General features: G+C 45.3%; 1 protein-coding gene across 4 annotated transcripts in view; it reads right to left on the reverse strand.

Moving 5' to 3' along the window:
- The window catches only part of LOC127618813 (signal-induced proliferation-associated protein 1-like), a 94,527-nt gene that overhangs the window by 21,853 nt on the left and 49,801 nt on the right, over positions 1-22,873 (reverse strand). For all 4 annotated transcript variants that reach the window (XR_007967512.1, XM_052091467.1, XM_052091458.1 and 1 more), the window contains exons 10-13: positions 16,284-16,688; positions 9,913-10,042; positions 9,064-9,187; positions 87-185 (exon numbers count right to left, since the gene is read on the reverse strand). Coding sequence is in view for 3 of the 4 variants with exons in the window: in XM_052091467.1 (XP_051947427.1) it covers positions 87-185; positions 9,064-9,187; positions 9,913-10,042; positions 16,284-16,688 (758 nt within the window). In the remaining variant the exon portion in view is untranslated. The remainder of the gene's footprint in view (positions 1-86; positions 186-9,063; positions 9,188-9,912; positions 10,043-16,283; positions 16,689-22,873) is intronic.

Raw genomic sequence — 22,873 nt, forward strand, 5'->3', positions numbered from 1 at the left:
ACCAATCCTCTTATCTTGTCACCAATTAGACACTCTACCAGCACAATTTATTGTATGTATTATAATCATCTTTTGTCTTTTCTCACCTTCTCTAGACAGAGCTTCCAGAATGTTCCGACAGGCGGTGGCCAGATCAGCAATAGACTGCCATTCCTCCTCCGATGAATCCGTTGTCTCTGAGAGAACTGAAAACAACAAAAATATGTAGTTAAAAAGGGCTTTGTTGAGATAACTTAGTTGAACTGGTTAACATTCAACATTTAGTTCTGGTCAAGCATGCTGGAACACCTTATGAAAGAAATCTTTGTTTGTGTTCCACAGACAAAAGGAAGTCATTTGCTTTTGAGATTTACATATTTACATTTATGCATTTGGCAGACGCTTTAATCCAAAGCGACTTACAGTGCACTTATTACAGGGAGCAACCTGGAGTTAAGTGCCTTGCTCAAGGACACAATGGTGGTGGCTGTGGGGCTCGAACCAATGACCTTCTGATTACCCTTTAGCCCACTACACCACCACCACTCTGTGGTGACAGATGACATAAGGGTGAGTAAATGGGGCTGCCATGTTAGGATCACATGACCAGTCCAAAACTACTTGCTAAATCTCAGTTAAACCCTGTTTTTGTTTTACACTTTCCCTCCTGGATTAAATCAATCATGTCTGACAGTGAATATTGATTTTCTACAATGACATCTGGCACTAAAAACTATTGCGTTTGGATGATGCTGTATCAACACCACTAAGTGTCAGTACACGTCCAAGACAACATGAACAAACAATTTCTGAGTGCACCTTTAAATTTTTTTAAGTCATAATTTGCTACTCTTTTAACTCATTGTGTTAATTTAAGTGAGTAATACTAAAAACACAAAGAAACCCCCAAACTATTCAGCCCTTTATTAGACGAGACTAGCACAACCTATTTTTTATTTATTTATATGGACTACTTTTATGGTGCTTTTGTCCTTTTTGGAGCTTTCTAGCTTGATAGATGACTTTCATTGTATGAAAGAAAGCAGTATGAACCTTCTTCAAAATGTATTTTTATTCCACAGAAGAACTGTTGCCTTGCCCAAATTATACAGATTGTGAATTCATTTCCTACTGACAGTCTGGTATATATATATATAAAGCATAATGCATATAAACAGCCATATGCATTTTAAAAGAGAGCTTGGAGGGGTGATATTGCTCCACAGACAAGGCACAGAACAGATGGTGCCTTGTGCCTTGATTTTGAGGCGGTATAATACCCATTATCCCAACCAGCCCTGGCCTACTCCCCATCTGTCCAAGCTTTACACTCATTTTCAAAATGTCAGTGCTATTCATTAGGGCTGGGTGATTTTGATGAAGAAGAAAAAAAAAAAAAAAAAATATATATATATATATATATATATATATATATATATATATATTGTTTTATAGCTTCTGAAGTTTAAATAAGATGCATTATAAAAACAAACAAAAAATTTAATCTTAAAGGGATAGTTCACCCCCAAAAAATACAATTCTCTCATCATTTACTGACCCTCAAGCCATACCAGATGTGTGTGACTTGAAGATAACTTTGCTAAACACAAAGATGTTTATACAAATATGTCATCTCTGTAGGTCCTCACAATGCAAGTGAATGGTGGCCAGAACTTTGAAGGTCCAAAGAGCATATAAAAGGCAGCATAAAAGTAATCCATATGACTGAAGTGGTTAAATCCACATCTTCTGAAGCGATATGATAAATGTAGGTGAGAAACAGATCAACATTTAAGTCTTTTTTACTATAAATTCTCCTCCTTGCCCAGTAGGTGGCAAAATACACAAAGAATGCAAATTGACGAAAACAAAAGAAGAATGTGTAAGTGTAAGAAGAGATTTATAGTAAAATAGGACTTAAATATTGATCTGTTTCTAACCCACACCTATCATATTGCTTCAAAAGACATTGATTTAACCACTGGAGTCATATGGATAACTTTTTTACTTCCTTTATGTGCTTTTTGGACCTTCATTGTCCCAACCACCGTTCACTTGTATTGTATGGACAAAAAGTTGTGACAGTCGGGTGTTTACCACTGTGAAACATCACCATTTCTTCTAATAACACTTATAAAGCATTTAGGCACTGAAGACAAGTTTGTTAAGTTTAGAAAGTGGAATTTCCCCCCATTCATCCAATATGTTGGTCTTTAGCAGCACAATTGTATAGGGTCTTCTTTGCTGTTTTGAGCGCTTCATAATGCTCCACACATTCTCAATTGGAGACTGAAGGCAGGCCAATCTAGCACCCACACTCTCTGTTATTCGACCAGTGTGTGGTTTGAATTTGTCCTGCTGAAAATTCAGGGATGTCCCTGGAAAAGACAGTGCTGGATGGCAGTATATGCTGCTCCAAAATTTGTACATATCTGTCTGCATTAATGGTGCCCTCACAGATGTGCAAGTTACCCATGCCATGAGCACTGACACATCCCTGGCCCATACAGACACTGGCTTTTGGACCTGACACTGATTACAGGTTGGATGGTCCTTTTCCTCTTTGGCCCGGAGAACACGATGGCTGTGTTTTTCAAAAACTGAAATCTGAAATGTGGACTCATCGGACCAAAAAACACAATTCCACTGTTCTACTTTCCATCTAAGATGAGACAGAGCCCTGAGAACCCGTCAGCGCTTCTGGACAGTGTTGATGTACGGCTTCTCCTTTACATAGTAAAGTCTTAACTTGCATCTGTGGATGCAGCGGCGAGTGGTGTTGACTAACGTTTGGTTACGTATGTAACCTCCGTTCCCCGAGGGAGGGAACGACATGTTGTGTCGGAGAAGCGACACTAGGGGTCTCGCTTGAGCGCCGATATTCACCTCTGACCTATTGAAAAGGGCCAATGAGAGTTGGCAGTCAGTATTTGCATACCCCGCCCCCGCATACAGGTATTTAAGCGGGGCAAATACGGAAGTTTAATCAGGATTTTTCTGAGGAGCCGGAAATGGTCCGGCCACAACAGTGGCTCGGTTCAGCGACATGGCGGAGGAAAGACACAACGTGTCGTTCCCTCCCTCGGGGAACGGAGGTTACATACGTAACCAAACATTCCCCTTCTGTCGCTCTCTCCACGTTGTGTCGGAGAAGCGACACTAGGGGACCCATTCCAATCTTGCCATGTGCTGAACCGTGTACGTGAACTGCCAATACAGAGGCGGGCAGGGATTCATCCAGTGCCGCGCATCGTCTGTACCTGGCTGCACGTACCCTTCCCCAATGCCCCATACGAACATCGGGATCCTTCTAGTTACCCTGAGAGGGGAACAAGGCGATGTTTGCCAACATGGGAACGGGCCAGCCTGGCTGGGCCTCTTTCCTCTCTATGTTTCTCGCATAGAGCAATCACGGCCGGGGCCCTTACACGCATATAGGGAAGGGGGTCTTACCCAGACCCTGCGGAGACCACACCTGCCCTTTTTCTTGGGGAGGAAAAGTGGTAGACACGTCACACGGCCGCCTTAGGGCTCGTGTGGAAAGTATGGTGCGGTGGTAGATCCAGCCTCGAAAGGGGGGAGTTGCTACAGCACGGCGACCGGGGCAGCTGTAACTGCCTAAGGGAGACACGGGGGTCCGCTCGTAAGGGGACAGAACCGTGGAATTACACACAGGGGGAGTCCGAGCAGGAGGCCTTACCTGTGGAGCACCTATACCAGTACAGGGTAGCCATCAGGGTACCCGCAGTGGCTTGGGTCGGTGAGTTCCTCCGCTGAACCGCGGACCCGGAGGGCTGGGGAGGAATCGACCAGGGTCCCGACTCGGAGTCGGGCGCCCTGGGAAAAAAGGCGCACTACTTAACCTTGACGTCAGGAAAAGGGCGCTGGGCGCAAGCGATCCACCCGGCCGGTCAGTCTATGTGTTACCGAGTTCTACGGGCTCGGACCTGACAAAACACGAGACGCAACCGACTCAACGCGGAGGTTGTAAAACCTCGCGAAGGTGTTGGGTGTTGCCCAACCTGCGGCTCTACAGATGTCTGCTAGGGAGGTGCCCTTGGCCAGGGCCCACGAGGACGCAACACCCCTTGTTGAGTGAGCTCGGACCCGCAAGGGTAGGGGCACGGCCTGGGTGTGATAAGCCAGTGTGATGGCGTTGACAACCCAGTGGGCGAGCCTCTGTTTGGAGATGGCATTCCCTTTCTGCTGTCCCCCAAAGCAGACAAAGAGCTGCTCAGAGCGTCTGGTGCTCTGTATGCGGTCCAGGTAAATGCGCAGGGCGCGCACTGGACATAGCAACGAAAGGGCTGGGTCTGCCTCCTCCCGGGGCAGCGCTTGCAGGTTCACTACCTGATCTCAGAATGGTGTGGTAGGAACCTTGGGCACATAGCCCGGTCGCTGTCTTAGGATCACAGACGTATCCGCCGGACCAAACTCCAGGCAAGTGTCGCTGACAGAGAACGCTTGCAGGTCCCCGACCCTCTTGATAGAGGCGAGCGTGATCAGCAGGGCTGTCTTAAGAGAGAGGGCCCTGAGTCCAATTGATTCAAGCGGCTCGAAGGGAGGTCTCTGGAGTCCTGCCAAGACTACCGAGAGATCCCAGGAGGGAACTAGGCCTGGCCGGGAGGGATTCAACCTCCGGGCGCCTCTCAGGAACCTGAGGATCAGGTCATGCTTACCCAAAGACTTGCCGTCTACAGGATCGTGGTGGGCGGCAATGGCGGCAACATACACCTTGAGGGTGGACGGGGACAGCCTCCTGTCCAGCCTCTCCTGTAGGAACAGGAGCACTGACTTGATCGCGCATCTCTGCGTGTCTTCAGTTCGGGAAGAACAACAATCTGCGAACAAGCGCCACTTTAGGGCGTAAAGGTGCCTGGTAGAGGGGGCTCTGGCTTGGTTGATTGTATTCACAACGGTCGCCGGTAAGCCGGCTTGCTCTTCCGCATCCCGTCCAGGGACCAGACGTGGAGGTTCCAGAGGTCTGGGCGCGGGTGCCAGAGCGTGCCCCGTCCCTGAGAGAGGAGGTCCTTTCTCAGGGGAATTCGCCAGGGAGGAGCTGTCTCGAGAAGCCTGAGTTCCGAGAACCAAGTCTGAGTGGGCCAGTAGGGGGCCACTAGCGTGACTTGCTCCTCGTCCTCCCTGACCTTGCACAGCACCGGTGCAAGAAGGCTCACTGGGGGAAATGCGTACTTGCGCAGCCCCGAGGGCCAGCTGTGTGCCAGCGCGTCTGTCCCGAGGGGAGCCTCTGTTAGGGCGTACCAGAGCGGGCAGTGGGAGGTTTCCTGGGAGGCGAACAGGTCTACCTGGGCCATGCCAAACCATTCCCAAATCAGCTGGACCGACTGGGGGTGAAGCCTCCACTCCCCGCCGGGCAGGCGTTGTCATGATAGTGCATCCGCTACGACGTTGAGCTTGCCGGGGATGTGAGTGGCACGCAGCGACTTGAGTCGCTGCCGGCTCCATAGGAGGAGACGGCGGGCGAGTTGTGACATGTGGCGGGAGCGTACGGCGCCTTGGCAATTTATGTACGCCACCACCGTGGTGCTGTCCGATATCACGAGGACGTGTTTGTCCCGAACTAACGGGAGGAACTTCCTGAGAGAAAGAAGGACGGTCAGCAACTCCAGGCAGTTGATGTGCCAACGCAGCGGGGCCCCTTTCCAATGGCCCGCTGCTGCGTGCCCGCTGCACACGGCACCCCACCCGGACCGGGAGGCGTCGGTTGTGACCAGAACACGTCGGGACACCTGCTGCAGGGGCACTCCTGCCCGTAAAAAGCAGAGGTCTGTCCAGGGTCGGAGTGTTTTGAGGCAGGCGGGGGTGATCCTTACCCGATGCGTGCCGTGGTGCCATGCTTGTCTCGGGACTCGAGTCTGGAGCCAGTGCTGGAGTGGTCTCATATGCATCAACCCCAACGGTGCGACCGTCGCGGAGGACGCCATATGCCCCAGGAGACTCTGGAAAAGTTTTAGAGGGACCACTGTGCCTGGCTTGAAGGAAGCGAGGCAATCCAGCACCGACTGAGCACGCTCGCTCGTGAGACGTGCTGTCATTGAGACTGAGTCTAACTCCAGCCCGAGAAAAGAGATGCTCTGAACCGGAGTGAGCTTGCCTTTTTCCCAGTTTACCTGAAGCCCCAAGCGGCTGAGGTGCCGGAGCACCTGGTCTCTGTGTGTGCATAGTAACTCTCGAGAGTGTGCTAAGATAAGCCAGTCGTCGAGGTAGTTGAGAATGCGGATGCCGGCTACTCGTAGTGGGTCAAGAGCCGCCTCTGCAGATTGAGCCAAAGATGCCGTTCCTGGACCACTAGGGTGGCCATCGTCTGTCCGAGTGCCTGCGCTGTGGCCTTCGTCGCTCTCAGGGCGAGGTCGGTCGCTGAGCGCAGTTCCTGCAGCACATCAGGATCAGGTCCACCCCCGTGCATGCTTCTGAGAGCTTAGGCCTGGTGGACTTGCAGGAGGGCCATCACATGCAGGGTGGAGGCAGCGCGTCCAGCCACACTGTAGGCTCTCGCGTTGAGCGAGGATGTTGTCCTACAGGGCTTGGATGGGAGTACGGGGCGACCACGCCAGGAGGTAGGGCTACCGGGGCATAGATGGTGCGCAACTGCCCTATCGGCCTGGGGAATCGCCTCGTATCCGTGGCGCTCTCCGCCGTCGAGGTGGAAAGAGTGGAGCGGGTGGCACCTAGGCGAGCGGAGAGCGGGGCTCTCCACGTAGACGTCAGCTCATCATGCACCTCCGGGAAAAACGGGACCGGGGGGATGCGAGGCAGCGAACGGCGCGCTGCCCCCTGGAACCAATCATCCAACCGTGAAGGCTGTGGGGAGGACAGAGGGTTCCAATCCAACCCCACGCTCACGGTGGCCCGGGAAAGCATGTCGGACATCTGAGTGTCGGCCTCAGCCTGGGCCTGCTGGCCCGAAGGCGGCAGTCCAGGGGAGTCCTCGGCATCAGACTCCGCACTCTCCGATGCAGCGGCGAGCTCATCTGCTTCGGACTCGGGAGGATAGACGGCCAGGCCGTGAGGCGAGCCGCTATCGCCACGAGCTTGGACGGGGACCAGCGAGCGTGTCGGGGAACGGGAGGTTCGCGGGGGGATACCTGGCGAAACCGCACCCGCTGCCGCCCCCAAATCGCCCCCAGCGCCAACCGCATCGTCCTCAATCCCGTGGGAAGAAGGAGCAATGCGGGGTGCAGCTGGGGTGGCTTGCCTTCTGTTGAAAGCAAGCCGCGACCGCAACGTGGTCATGGTCATGTTCTCGCAGTGAGAACATGAACCATCCACAAACGCCGCCTCGGTGTGATCGCGGCCCAAACACACGAGACAGCGCCTGTGGCCGTCTGAAGCGGAGAGACTTCTACCGCATCCAGGAACGACACAGGGGTGGAAAGGCATCTTGAAAAAGACGCGTCCTTAAAAGGACGTTCAACGCCGCTGTGTTTGCTCTTTTAGAGAAATTTGCTCTTTTAATACACAGTGTGTGTGTGTGTGTGTCTGCGCTGTCGAAGCGCTCAGGGGCAACAATGCACGCCGTGCAAAGTACAGAGAAAGCCGCTGTTGTGCGCCGTCAGATCCAACAGCAAGCAGATCGTTAAGACCGTGACATCTGAGGGATCAGAGATCACACGCATTCAGACGTGGTTTTCGTCTTGCCCTATACACACCGAGATTTGACCAGATTCCTTGAATCTTTTAACAATATTGTGCACTGTAGAGGGTGAAATGCCCAAAATCCTTCCAATTTGTCTTTGGGGAACATTTTTCTTAAAGTGCTGGATTATTTGCTGAAGCGTCTGTTGGCGAATTGACAAGTCTCGAATGATCCTGGCTCTTGAAGGACTAGGCTGTTTTTGGAGGCTCCTTATATACGATGACACGACTGCCTCGCCTGTTTAACATCTCCTGTTTCACATCATCTTATTTTAACTTGTCAAATTGTTATTAGTCTAAAATTGCCCGTCTCAACTTTTTTGGAGCGTGTTGCAATCATCTGATTTGAAATTACTCTACATAAAAAATTTAAAAAAGGTAAAACATCATATAATGTTTAGTTGTAGTGTTTTCAATGTAGCAAAGGGTGAATTTCATTTACAAATGACTCCTTTTTGTTTTTATTATAATTTTTTCATACTGTCCCAACATTTTGGGAATTGGGGTTTATTTAAAGTAGCATTTCACAGAAGAGGGGGCTTTGATTTAGAATGCATGACTAAAGGAAACTGACACCTTGCTAAGGGCAGAGGAAGAGGAGACATGGAGCCACCCTGTAGCTAACACAGGAAGGAACACTAAGGAAGTTGAGGTGATTTACACAGTAAAACCCATTAACAGATGAATCCGCTCAAAGGCGGAGCGATATCCTACACAATTATATTATATCTCTCTGACATCTGAGGCTGCCATTTCTCCTCCAACCCACCAGAGGAAACCCTCTCCCGAATAATAGCTTAGTGCAACCTGAATGTCTTGACTCACTTCACCTGTCATCTACTTCCTGCTTGGTTGTATAAAATGCAGTGTGGTTCATTATGTGCTTTGCAAAGTCTTGCTGTTTATCCTGCAATTCTGAGCATTGTATCCTTGTCATTATGTTCTTAAGTTGTTGACCTCTTGCCTGGTTTTTCCCTTTTGCATGATGATTTGGATTTGTCTGCTGAATTACTCTGACTGTTTGGATGTTGGACTGTAACTTTGCATGTTTTTAAAAAGCGTCTCTTTTTTTGGAAGGGGGCATCTAGATGAACCAAGATGGAAAAAATATGAAATTCTAAGAAATACAATGAAATGAGACAGGAATATTCAAACTTTAAAAATGTCACAAAAGCACCATAAGTGTCATAAAAGAAGTCCATTCAATGATACGCAAAATCTACAAAGAACAATTTGTTTACGAATCAGACATCACTACTTCTCATGAACTGTAATGAAAGTGCCAAGGATAACTAAGGCAGATGTTAAGATGTTCAGAGAATTAACTTCAATTTTGGTCTGTTCGTCACACAGAGCTATCATATGACTTTACAAGACTTGAAGTAAATGATAACAGAATTTTATTTTAGAGTTCAGAGAAACACATACTCTTGGTGATGGAGTTGTGGAGGCTAAGAGCTCTAGAGTTTCTTTCTGCTCTTTCCATGCTGGCAGATCTCAGGGTCACATCGCTGCCTGATGGCCATTCCTCAATCCCCTTGTCAGGTCCAAACTAGAGAGAAAAAGAGATAGAGGAACTATGAATAAACAGGTGTGGGTGGTATGACCAAAATCCCATATTACAGTATGAGTCATTTTGTATCACTCTAAAGGTATACAGTGCAGTGAAAAAGTAAGTATACCCAATGAAAAGTGTTTTTTTTTAACACCATCAGGACTACAGATTGCCATTCCACTAATGTTGATAGATGGGCAATGTAATTTAAGAAATGAAATGCAATAAGTTATCCAACAGTAATCCAAAATCAGATTAAAGGGAGGGAGGCATTTTATGTATTCATGCATATACGGTGTCCAAAACCACCAACTCCTTCACCCTTTCACTATTCACTACATGGTGAATGTCACAAAGTTTGTTATATAAGGAAAGAATGAGCAAAAATGTATATACTTGGACACAGCTTCAAACACTTATGCACTATACCTGTATATAACTCAAATGAAATAAAACAAATTTTAATCAGATTTCAAACCACATATGGATGTGATTTTGATTTCATTGAAAATCTTAACATCTGAATTCTGATTTGATTCTGTTCAGATTATAAAAGTCAAAATGGATTTGAGCCTACACCCTATCAGCTTTTTGCTGCCTGTCTGAACAAAGCCATAGTAATTGCTAGCTGTTAGCAAAAACAAAATGATGAAACTTCAAAACTTCTTCCAGCAGTGCTGTCACTAATGCCAACAAAATAAATAAAAGTGTGCATTTCATACCTGTTCCTCGTGCTCCTGAGGCACTTTAGATTTGACTGCCAGTATGAGGTCAGGGGTCGCATCCCTAAGCTCTCCAGGGTTTTCATAAATGTGCCCGTTTCCTTTTAGCCCCACATCAACATACACATGCCTGACAGATAAACAGATAAAAGACGGATTGTTAAGATTTGAGTACACTCTGAGCTGCTCAGTTGTGTATGGACACCAAAGAGGTATGTTCTTACACCTTTTGACCAATGAATTTGAATGACTTTTCCAGTCGTTAGTGACTCATTTTATTAATTGTGCTCACAAAGAGAGATTTCTAGCCAATTAAATAGTTCACAGACTACATTACTAAAAAACTTGTCATGAATGCTTTGTATTTTCTAAATTGTCCACAACTTGTCCCATTGTTTGTGATTAGCATACTAGAAAAGGATTTTAAAATATCATTAGTGATTGCACTCAAACACAGTAACTACTAGGCAAAGAACATTTTACAGTTGATTATAACTAGAAAATCTTGGTCACTATATAAACTTTTTAGGATTTTGATGGTTTTCATGGCTTTTCCACTAAATCTTGTTTACTGGATAAGGATTTTTGTTGTTGTTGTTGATATAATTACTTATATGTATAATATTCCTCATGTTGAGCCACTAAAACCACAATGTGTCCTGTTTTTGTGACAGGTGCAGTCTTCCCGAAAGACAGAGACAAGCACATTCATGATGTTGCAATTTGCACAATGATCTGCACTGTTTGTCACAAGGAAAACAGTTAAATAATTACATTGTCAAAGGGTAAAAATCTATATTTTTAAAGTCAGTGTGAAACCAAAATAGACCATATTTACTTTCTTAATTGGGATGCACCGATACCACTTTTTCTCTTCCGATCCGATATCTGAAATCTCAGTATCGGCCGATACCAGTGTTCTTGTTTTTTGCATAATCAGTTAAGAATATCTTTACATTATTGTGTAGAACTAATTATGGGTACTCTTTAATAAGTAAAGAAACACAAACCCCTAACTACGCATTATTTTAATATAAATGTATAGCTTATTGTGACAGGGCGGAGGGCGGGGTCATGATTATACACACCCTGTCCCTTCTCAGGCTAATCGATCCTCCGCAGTCGGCCTTTATCCCTCTTAGCCTGATAAGGGACCGGGTGTGTATGATCACGACCAGGCCCCGCCCTCCACCCTGTCACACTTATTAAGAAAAACTTTCGTTAACTATTCTACTGGATAATTTAGCAACAAATTAACAATAATTCAAGTATAAGTCTTAAGTAGAAAAGAAGCCTGTTTTCTTTGCAAAAACAAATTCTAATTGTATCTGGACTAAAGGATTCAGATCTCTTTTTTGTTTCATTTAGTTGTAAGATATCACTTTTCATTCACACAGTTATTTATTGCAACCCATTCAAGTTAAATATTGTTATAAATTGTAAACAAATAATAATGATAATAATAATAATAAATTATTATTATTTCTATTATTATTGCCTTTTAGAATTTTAAATACATCAGTAATATATTTCAATTATATAGCTGTAACTTTAAAACCCTCAGGCTTTTATTTTGACATTCTGAACTCTCCAGGAAGTCCTGTATGTGTCCGTTTGTGGGCATGTTCACAGTAATTTAATTCGTTTCTCATTCACATTCTTGTGAAATGCTCCTCTGGAGCCATTCTAAATGCATATTATAAGTGAACCGAACTATTGAGCATCTACATCTGAGATGTTGTTCGTGAGTAGTGTTCAAATATTGCACACTGCGTGATGGCTGAAAATAGCTGCGAGTGCCTCACCAGCCTGTGCGTTGTGCTTATGTGTGTCAACAGAGCAGCACCATTCACTAATGTGCTGGCGCTGCAAGTGCAAATTATATATATATATATATACTTATTAAACACAGCCTTTTATGATTCAAAAAGCTATCGCATGTCTTCAAGTGATTTGAATAAAATGCATGAGTCATATGAACTACTTTAATGGTGTTTTTTTGTTTTGTTGTTCTTTCATGTAATTTTTGGAGCTTGACAGTAATGAACACGACTATCAACGTATCGGATTTGGATCGGGATCATGTACAAATACAAAGACAAATCTGTTATATATGGATGCAAGGGAATGTATGGCAGAAGAGGTAGGGTATGTTGGATAAATATAAATGGACTAAGCTATGTATTGCACATAATTATTGCTCAATGGGGCAGTTTTAACTGTTCATGAGATGGATAGACTGAGGGAAAAAACTGTTCCTGTGCCTGACGGTTCTGGTGCTCAGTGCTCTGTAGCGCCTGCCAGAAGGCAACGGTTCAAAAAGGTTGTAGGCTTGGTGAGTGGGGTCAAGAGTGATTTTTCCAGACCTTTTCTTCCCTCTGAAAGTGTACAATTCTTGAAGGGAGGGGAGGGGGCCACCCATAATCCACTCAGCAGTCCGATCTGTCCTTTATAGTCTTCTGATATCCAATTTCAAAGCTGAACCAAACCAGACAGTTATTGAAGTGCAGAGGAAAGACTCAATGACTGCTGAGACGAACTGTATCAGCAGTGCCTGTGGCAGGTTGAACTTCCTCAGTTGGCGAAGGAATTATAACATCTGTTGGGCCTTTTTCACAATGTGGATAATGCAGTTAATGTGGGTCTCCCACTTCAGGTCTTGTGAGATGGTAGTGCGCAGACAAATGAATAACTCCACTGCTGCCAAAGTGCTTTTTAGAATGGTGAGAGGGGACAGTGTTGGGATGTTTCTCCTAAAGTCCACTATCAGCTCCACTGTTTTGAGCATGTTCAGCTCCAGGTTGTTTTGGCTGCACCAGTGAACTAGCCATTCAAACTCCCTTCTGTATACAGACTCATCATCAACTTGGATGAGGCAAATGATAGTAGTGTCATCAGCAACTTCATGAGAACTTCATGGTCTTTGGCAGTGCAGTCATTGGTATACAGGGAGAAGAAAAGTGATTCAACTGTAAGCCTTTCTACTCACTGCTTAAGTTTTCCTTTTTTATTCTGGTGAGTTTTTATATTCCTCCACACGCGATCTTCCACATGTTTGTGTGAAGATCAGAGCAGGTGTGGGGTGTGCAGTTGATAAAGAGTGCTTCCAAATTAGGATAGCACATCTTCTTTAACGTCGTTACATCTGTACACTAACTTTAATTGATGTAAAGGCATGTTCCACACCCTCTCGTTTTCCCCGTTAACTCCACAATGTGATCCGCTCTGAATAGCTGAAATCCCTGGCAGATGTAATGAGCTGTCCGGATTGGCTTCACTCAGCCAGGTTTCTGTGAAGCACAAGGCAGCATATTTTGAAAAGTCCTTGTTTGTACGGGTGAGGAGATGTAGTTCATCCGTTTTGTTAGGGAGAGAGCAGAGATGAATACTCAGCAGTGCTGTTCGAAAGCTGCGCTGTCAGAGATTGACCAGCACACCGGTTCGCTTCCCTCGCCTGTGTCTCATTGAGCGTTTATACAACACAGCTGCGCCTCTGACTAAAATGTCCAGCAAAATGTCTGAATAGTCCAAAACTGAGAAAAGATTGTCTGGTATGTGCTGCCGAATGTTCAGCAGTTCGTCCATGGTAAAACTGATTTGAAAGAAATGACTAAACACAGGATAAACAAACCAAAACAACAAAAGAATTGGAGAGCTCCAAACCGAGGCTGCCATCCGCAGCACCATCTTGTAGAAAAACATCAATTTTTCCAACAACTTTCCTTTTACATTGACATCTCAAGTTATATTAGACCAAGGGCTGTTTAGGCATTGCTTTAGCAACCTCGTATTCAGCCTCTTTCTGAAATGGAATGCCCACTTTACAAAAGCAAATCCAATCCACTTCCCAGAATGTACAAAATCTCTATATTATTATTTTGAAATAACTTACAGAAGTATTATTAGAAGAACTAATGGCCAACACATTTTAATAAATGGCTGGTAACATTTCTCAATTTACCTTGACAATGGCAGGTGTGGCAAAAAGTTAATGTCGTTGGTAATAATGTAGAAATAAAAATATATTCATGAAAGTTTTTCATATTGCACTTAAAGAGACATGCCATATATCAAATGAAAGCTCTTTTTTCCAGGAATATGACTATGTATTTGGTTGACCTAACATCAGAGTTTGAATGTTAATCAAAAGAATCACAAAGTGAAATATGATCTCTGTAAGATAATAAAGACAAATGTCTCATGCCTGTCCTTATCAATGCTTCTGAAAGCCTCAAAGCCACAAACGCTATATCAACTCTTACCTTAGGTTGTTTTGTTTAAAAGGTTTTACTTGTCTGTGAGCTTGCTTGGGAAACAAATCCAATGTTATGTCTCAGAAGTTTAGAACAAAATATAGCTGCAAGCAACGATGACGGGCCCAACACCATGGGTCAATTTTCAACCATTAGGCTTTTGAAAAACACTTCATGATGGACACCTACATTTGGTCGAGTAAACAAGTAAGACACCATGTCTTAGCTTCTGCTCAGACATAAAGGTTAACAAGTTTGATGTGTGTGGAAAATGAAATGTGTAATTATGGCAAGTGTCAACCCTTGAACAGTCCAAAAATGAATATTGTTATTTGACTTGTGACTATGAAAACATCATGTAAGATATCAAGAATCCCCTTGTTAAATTTGACACTAGTCTGAGTAAATTTGATGTGATGGGTGAAAATAAGAATTATTTTTTTTCAAAGTCTATTCAAAGTGTCACTGACCATGACCCACCGCAGCCACATTCATTTCATAAGCATTATTAAACATACGGCTGAGTTTGTCAAATACACGAAAACACTACAACATAATGTGTCCGTTGCCATAACAACACTATTTAAGATATCAAGAATCCATTCACAAATTTACATCATCTGGGTCATGCCATTAATCTAAAAACTTTTGAAGGGTTTCGGATAAAAATAACAGGACTATTGCAAAGTTTGTTGTAAGTGCCACACTTCCTACTGCCAGTTGGTCACGCTATGACTGTGAGCCACAATAGCCACATCCATGTGATCAGCCTTCATTATTAAACATCAAAATCAATTTTGATCTAAATCACACGATGCACACAGAAGATATAAGACTTAATTGCCATTCATTTATTGCCTCGCCATGGCAACACCGTCCAATATATCAAAAGCCTGTTCACATTTTAGCATCTTCAGTGTCTTGGCATTCACATGAATTGCCTAGGAGGAGTATTTAAAAGTTCAGGGCCTGCAATAATAATAATAATAATAATACAAACAAATCTAAATTCAAACCAAAATGGCAGCCTTCTTGTTGTGTAGAGCTAAATTCTGTAATTTTGAAAGTTGTTCAGCTTGATGAGAATAATATATGTACCAAGTTTGGTGACTGTAGGTTAAAATGGCACCACCACTTTAGTCAAAAGGTTGCACTACAGAGCCTTCCCTCCACAACCATGTGTTACATTTTTCCCAGGCATAATGGCTGACAACACTGATGTGAGTGCAAATTTCATGAGTTTTTAAGCATGTTAAGTGCCCCAAAAGCACCCAAAACCTTGAAAAGAATAAAAATAATAATTCTTAGAAGAATAGGGCCTCTGCACTTTCAGTGCTTGGGTCCTAAATATGCAGTCCAGTTGAAAAATCATGTTAAACAAATAATCTGCAAAATATGTTTTCACCTATTGATGATAAAATGTTATACATCATCGCAAACCTGAGGATCTCAGCTTTTCAATGACACCTGGATTGAAGCCGATATATTCATTGAAACAGTGAGGAAGGTCTATACGCTTCTAAATTTTCAATTGTTGTCTATGGACGAGCGCATGTGTGAATGATCAGCTGAGTTAGAGCACTAACTACATTTCAGACCTATATGTTAAGATGGAAAGTGATAGAGGAAAATATATTTTTCATTAATACTTGCTGCCATGTAGTGGAATAATACTTTTTGCGGGGAGGTAGAGCAAACAGAACCAGAATTGCATGCTTATGAAGTTAGGACCAATTATTTGTAGTTAGTCCACTGTATGTGTGCAAAGAAAGCTTTTAAATTTGGGCATGAAAATGCAGGCGGCAGCCAAAAAATGCACCAGAGTTGAAGAGGTTAAACACTGCCTTACCGTTATATTGAAAAATTAGATCACTTAATCTATTCAATGAATACATGACTTGTATTGCACATGCTATATAGATAAATTACATTGGGCAAATAATGAGGATGGGCTCCCCCAGCTGAGTCTGGTTCCTCTCATGGTAATTTCCCTTCACTAATTAAACACTTTTCCTTACCACAGTAACCTTTGGCTTGCTGACTGGGGGCCAAGACATGTCGACCAAACTGAAAAATGATTGAGTGAAATTTGAAACAGGCAAACAAAAATCTGTATACCCTTCAAGGATATCCTGGAATGGGGGGTGGCTTTCTAGCGAGTAGCTCCGAGTGAGAGAGACGGGATTGATCTCTGAAGTTTGGCTCTTTACGCTGTGCTGCAGGGATGTTGCCCGCAAGAGGGGCAAGCTGGGTGGAGAGAGGAGCGAGTATGCATCCTCGCTCCCTGAAATTTCTACCTCCTCTTCACGTCCCTCCTTCTTTTGAGTTTCACTGTCTGACACCCTATTTTCATCCTCTTTCTTGTCATCTTCCCCTCCATCATCATCATCATCACCATCATCATCATCATCATCATCAGCCTCTTCTCCTCGCTCATCCAAGACCCAGGCTTCACCCGAGCATCCCTCTCCAGATTTGCTCTCGGCATCTTGAATGGCTTTCTGGTACAGCTCAGAGAAACTCCTGTGCTCGCACCAATAGAAACACAAGAAGTGAAAAGCTTGAATTTAACTGAATAAATGACATGATACACTGATAAAATAGTCAAATGAATAGCCAATATGTACCAATATTAGCTGACATATTAAAGGTAATGTATGAAGGTAATCCAAATTCAAATAGTGATAGAACAATGGATTGGCCAGGCTGATAAATGTAGCTATTTTGAGCAGAGTGGAACAGAACACTGGGATCTGGCGATGCTTTTTGAAGCTGAATTCCTTTTCTGACAGCCTTTTAAAACACACTGCTTATAAGACAACAAGCCACATCAGCCAAAGACTGCCACACAATCATAACTTGTATTGTTTTATAAGTGATTGTGCTAAATGAACATGTAAAACTGACATCCATAGTAAAAATGTTAATATATTCTGCATTTCAGTAGAACACCATTAGTCATGGAAGAAAACATCAATGCTACGGGAGTATTTTGGTTTACTTTTGTTATATAATATTACATAAAGACTTACTCATGTTGAGTACTGCTGACCCCTTGATCCATTTGTGGGCAGTGTACGTGCATGTTTTTGCATAACCAATCAGTCACAGAAAAAGACAAAAGTGAGTGTGAAAGAGAAATATTTACCTTGATTGGACACGGCTAGAACAGAATAAAAGGAGGTCTGTCCCTATTCTGTTGTAGCCACCCCCATCCCACCCCCCAATCCATCTGTTTCCATCAATCCCTTTTTTTCTTCATACTTTCAGTCTTTATCAACTCTCTCTTGTTTCTTAAAAAAAAAACAATCAACATGAATTTCAGATGTTTGGTATGAGACGCTCATGGTGCTTTCAAGTCCTCCTAGGAAGATCGTACTAATGGTCAGATATCGTAAATATGATGTGATGTGCGCTCAAGTGATTTTACTCGAAAAGAACGTACCCGTTTTGCAATTTCATATTTTTTTTTCACTTACTAGCAAAGGCAGGAAGATTTTGTAGCACCAATGTAACAAAATAAGGAGCAAAGCCACGAATTAGATGTAATGAGGCTTACTTTCAGGCAAGTTTTATGTTATTCTAAAATGTGGAAAATATGAATAATAAAGAATGAGTAGATGTGTCTAAATGTCATCTACAATCTACATTTTTGAATCTAAAATTGTTCTGTTGCATCTTTGTACCTTTCAACTGCACTCCATCCTCCACTCCCTGCTTTCTATTTTTTACTTTTCTGCCCACTCACACTCCATCCCTTCTCAAAAAGCTTATTTTTTCTTTAAAGAAAAATTTAAAAAAATTGTGCACATCATCACTAAATTATTCTTCACATTCTTTCACGTTTACAAAAAATTTTATTTCAAAAATAACTACAACTATCAATTGACTGAATTCTGTGTGAACGCCCCCCAAATCTATCTCAGACATATTTACAACAAAGCACAACATTGCTCACTTTTTCAGCCAGCTTAGTTCCAGAATTATAATTTTTTCTCATTGCGATCTAAAAGATATATACTGTACCTTCATTAAATAGTTCTAAGTCACCAATCAGCTCTAAAGTGAATCAATGTTAAAATTAACTACCTGTACCCTAACCCTACCACTAAACCTACCTGTGCCTTAACCTCAGTAGCAGCAAATGCGAATCTCAGTAAGTACATTGCATAATTTTAGTGTAAGGAACATAGTAGCTAAAGACAACTAATATAAATGTTTTATTTATATGCAGATTTCTTTTATTCTATACAATAATTAAGGAATAATTGACGATGCGCTGTTGAATTGTTTAAAATAATGCACACCCGAGGTGGTAATGCGGTCACGACTCGCATGGTTACCGCACCTTAAGACATCGTTCGGGATTTAATCTCAAAACATTTTCTGGTTTTGTCCCAAAAACGCTCTTATGAGTGGAACTAATTTCTTCCGCCACATATTCAGCATCTTGCTTTAATACAGTCGGAGCCTTCGTTGCTAATTCGAAAACGTCACGGATGCTTCCGCTGCTTTACTCGAGGACTGAATGGAGGAAAACGACTCGGTTACTAACGTAACCTCGGTTCCCTGAGAGGAGGGAATGATTATTGCGTAAGTAGCTTACGCTATGGGAAAACTCAGTTTCTCGAGAAATATAGAGTGAGCTCTGACGCCTAAGGGGCATTGAAGGCCCTTGGCTTCATAAGCCAGCGCTATAGCATCTACTATCCAGCACGATATTCTTTGCTTTGAAACTGCGAGACCTTTAGTGCGCCGCCAAAGCATACGTAATAATTGTTCCGTCTGTCTGAACGGGGCAGAACGTTCCAAGTATACTCTGAGCGCCCTGACCGGGCAGAGTAAATTAGCGTCGCTTTCATCTGCTGGAGACGATAGCGCTGCCAGAGATATCAACTGTACTCTGAAGGGTGTGGCGAGCACTTTAGGAATATACCCGTGCTTTGGCCTAAGGACAACTCTGCAGTCGTTAGGTCCAAATTCCAAGCAAGCAGCGCTTGATGACAGCGCGTGCAGGTCGCCCACTCTCTTGACTGAGGCGAGTGCCAGCAAGAGCGCAGTTTTGAGCGAGAGCTGTTTAAGGTGCACGGTTCGGAGAGGTTCGAACGGGGCACTCTTGAGTGCGTCCAGGACTGTGGCCAGGTCCCAGATCGGTACCGAGGGGGGGCGAGGAGGGTTCATCCTCCTAGCGCCTCTTAGGAAACGAATGATTAGGTCGTATTTCCCTAATAAGCGTCCTTTATCAGGATTGTGTGACGCCGCTATGGCAGCCACATAGACTTTGAGCGTGGAGGGTGTGCGGCCCGCCTCCAGCAGCTCTTGCAAAAAGGCGAGTACACTTGGTATCTCGCACGATTTGGGGTTCAAGCTCTTGGTATCACACCAGTCACTGAACACTTTCCAATTTAGGGCATATAAGCACCTCATAGAGGGCGCTCGCACCTCAGTGATGGTTCTCAACACTCTGCTGGGGAGGTTCTCTGGAACCCGTTGAGGGGCCATGCATGAAGGGCCCACAGATCGGGGCGGGGATGAAGAATCATCCTGTTGGCCTGCCTGAGGAGGTCCAGCCTCAACGGAATCGGCCATGGGGCAGATTGCATCATCTGCATCAGTTCTGGAAACCACGTCTGGTTCTTCCAGAGTGGGGCTACCAGGAGCACTGCACATTTCACCTCCCTGATCCGACTGATGACCTGAGGTAGCATCGTGATCGGGAAAAGCATACAAGGGGCGGCTCGGCCAGACTTGGGCGAGCGCGTCCGTGCTCTTTGAGAAGAAAAGAGGGCAGTGCGCATTTTCCCTGGAGGCGAAGAGGTCGATCTCTGCCTCGCCAAAGGTTTGCCATAACCACTGAACCGTCAGGGGTGGAGAGACCATTCTCCTGGGAGAACTTTGTCTCTGGACAGCATGTCCGCTCCCTGGTTCAGGACGCCTGGCACATGCGCTGCTCTCAGCGAGCGCAGGTTGTGCTGTGACCATAAGATGAGCTCCCTGGCCATAGAGTGCAGGGAGCTCGACCTGAGTCCACCCTGGCGATTTATATACGATACTACCGTCATGTTGTCCGTTCGGACCAGGACGTGTTCGTTTTTCAGGTACAGAAGCAGGGCTCTGAGAGCCAAGGCGACCGCTTTCATTTCCAGACAGTTTATATGTAGGCGCTTTTCCGGGTTTGACCAAAGACAGGCCTGCCCTCGTAAAGGGCCCCCAATCCTATTTTGGAGGCATCTGTCGTGATCATTTTTCTCCGTGTGTTCACGCCCAGACTCACGCCGGTTTGATACCAGTCGACGGCCTTCCAGGGCGTCAGGGCTTTTATACAGCCGTGATTCGCTCTGATTAAAAAGTGGCCCGAGCACCACGCGTGAGTGGGGACACGGCTCTTGAGCCAGCGTTGGAGAGGACACATGTGCAACAATCCTAGCTGGAGTACAGCTGATGCCGAGGCCATGAGACCGAGCATCCTTTGAAATCGTTTGACGGGGGGGCGCGCGCCCGCTCTGAATGATGTTGCAAGGCGCCGAATAGCGAGCGCAAGCTCTGATGAGAGGCGCGCCATCATCTGCACTGAGTCTAGCACTATTCCCAGAAAAGAGATATTCTGGCTGGGGGATAGCACGCTCTTTGCAAAATTGATTCTCAGACCCAGGCATTCTAGATGGCAGATAATCCAAGATCTGTGTGTCGTTAACTGACTCTCTGATTGTGCTAGGATTAGCCAATCGTCGAGGTAATTCAGTATTGGCACTCCCCGCTGTCTCGGGGGGAAAGTGCTACGTCCATACATTTCGTGAATGTACGGGGGGCCAATGATAGGCCGAATGGTAGTACTGTGTACTGGTATGACTGTCCCTCGAAGCTGAATATCAGAAATGGCCTGTGATGAGGCGCTATCGAATGTGAAAGTAAGCGTCTTTCAAATCCACTGATAGAAACCAATCCCCGGGCGAACTTGCGCGAGGATATGTTTGGTCGTTAACATTCTGAACGAGCGAATCATTAAAGCTTTGTTCAGATGTCTGAGATCTAGGATGGGGCGGAGGCCACTGTCCTTTTTCGGGACGAGATAGTAGCGGCTGTAAAAACCCGCCTCGCTCATAGAGGGAGGAACAGTTTCTATAGCGCCCTTCTCTATCAGTTTGATCACCTCGGTGCGTAGAACATGTGAAACATCTTTCCTCACTTTCGTCTCGACCACCGCTGAAAAGCGGGGTGGTCTGCGAGCGAATTGAAGCGAGTAACCGTGTTTTATTATGTTCAAAAACCCATTTTGGCATGTCGGGGATTTTTTCCCAGGCTTTTACTTGCACAGATATGGGCTGAATGCTGGCTGGGGGCGTGTCGCAGTGACGTATGGGCCCTGCCGGCGAATTGCCTTGTGCTAACACTGAGCTTACAGCTCTCAGAGGCGCGGGAGCACGCTGAGCAGCTTTGTTGAGTGCCGAGTGCAGGGGTGCGTGTGAGATTACAGGCACGCGCGCGATCTCCATAATGCTCACAGCATGAGCTGGAGAAATGTGTGAAACTGTATAGACAGTGTTTACGGGTGGGGGTGCATACATTGTAATAGGCACGCACACCACTTTCATAAAGCTTCCCGTTCTTAGCGGGGAGTTTTTGGGCATGCATACAGTGTTTGTGTGTAGGGGTGCATGCATGACAGCAGGCACGCGCGCTACCTTTATAGTATTTCCTGCTTTTACTGGGGAAGTGTTTATAACTGTGGGAACAGTGCTTGTGTGTAGTGGTGCATACATGACAATAGGCACACGATCCACATTTATGGGGCGTCCAGCTTGAGCTGGGGAAGTATTCGGCACTGTTTGGACAGTATTGATATGTGGGAATGCGCACTTTAGTGTGGACACGTGACCCCTTAGTGACACAAGCAGAAAATGACTCTTTTTGTGATTTCTGTGTGTTGCCGTTAAAACAGCGTTTGATTGCAGGTGAGCGATTTCTGTGACTGGCCCATTGACTGCTGTACAGACATTTCCAGCCACCTGTAAGGGGACTGGGTAATGTGTTACACGTTTTGGAGAGAGTGGTCCGGCTTTTGCGAGACACGCACTCTCTCTTTTTCTTCCTATGGCTAGGAAGACTTATGAGGCTCCGGGTTCAGCACGATCTTGGGCCGAGGTCCCCGTCGCTCAGGCGGCTGCTTTCGGTTAGCGGAACGCGAGCGACATCGAGCGTCCGTTTCAGGTCTGGGCTGGGAGATGGGAGGCGCCGCCCTGGCTCGCTGCTGCAGCTGAGGCGGTCTCTGGCGGCTCTGTGACGAGCTGGAGCGCTTGGGCAGGAAGTGACACATAGCCTGCGAATTCTTCCGGGCTTCAGTGAAGCGTTCAGCGAACTCTCTTACCGCCGGTCCGAACAGGCTGCTTGGAGCGATAGGCATGTCGAGGAATGGCGCCTTATCCGCGTCCTTCATTTGTTAGTGTCAGCCACAGATGGCGCTCAAGGACAGTCAGGTTAGCCATGGCCTGGCCGGTGGATTGGGCGGTGGCCTTTGTGGCTCGCTGGGCTACATCAGTGGCGCTGCGCAGGTCCTTGAAAGCCTCAGGTTCAGGTCCAGACTCGTCCATGGTGCGGAGAAGTTTGGCCTGATAGACCTGCAGAACAGCCACGGAATGAAGCGCTGACGCAGCTTGGCCGGCGGCGGCGTATGCGCGACCGGCGAGAGCTGAGGTAGATCGGCAGGGCTT

The sequence above is a fragment of the Xyrauchen texanus genome, chromosome 2 (genome assembly GCF_025860055.1).
Source record: "Xyrauchen texanus isolate HMW12.3.18 chromosome 2, RBS_HiC_50CHRs, whole genome shotgun sequence".
Lineage (NCBI taxonomy): Eukaryota > Metazoa > Chordata > Actinopteri > Cypriniformes > Catostomidae > Xyrauchen > Xyrauchen texanus.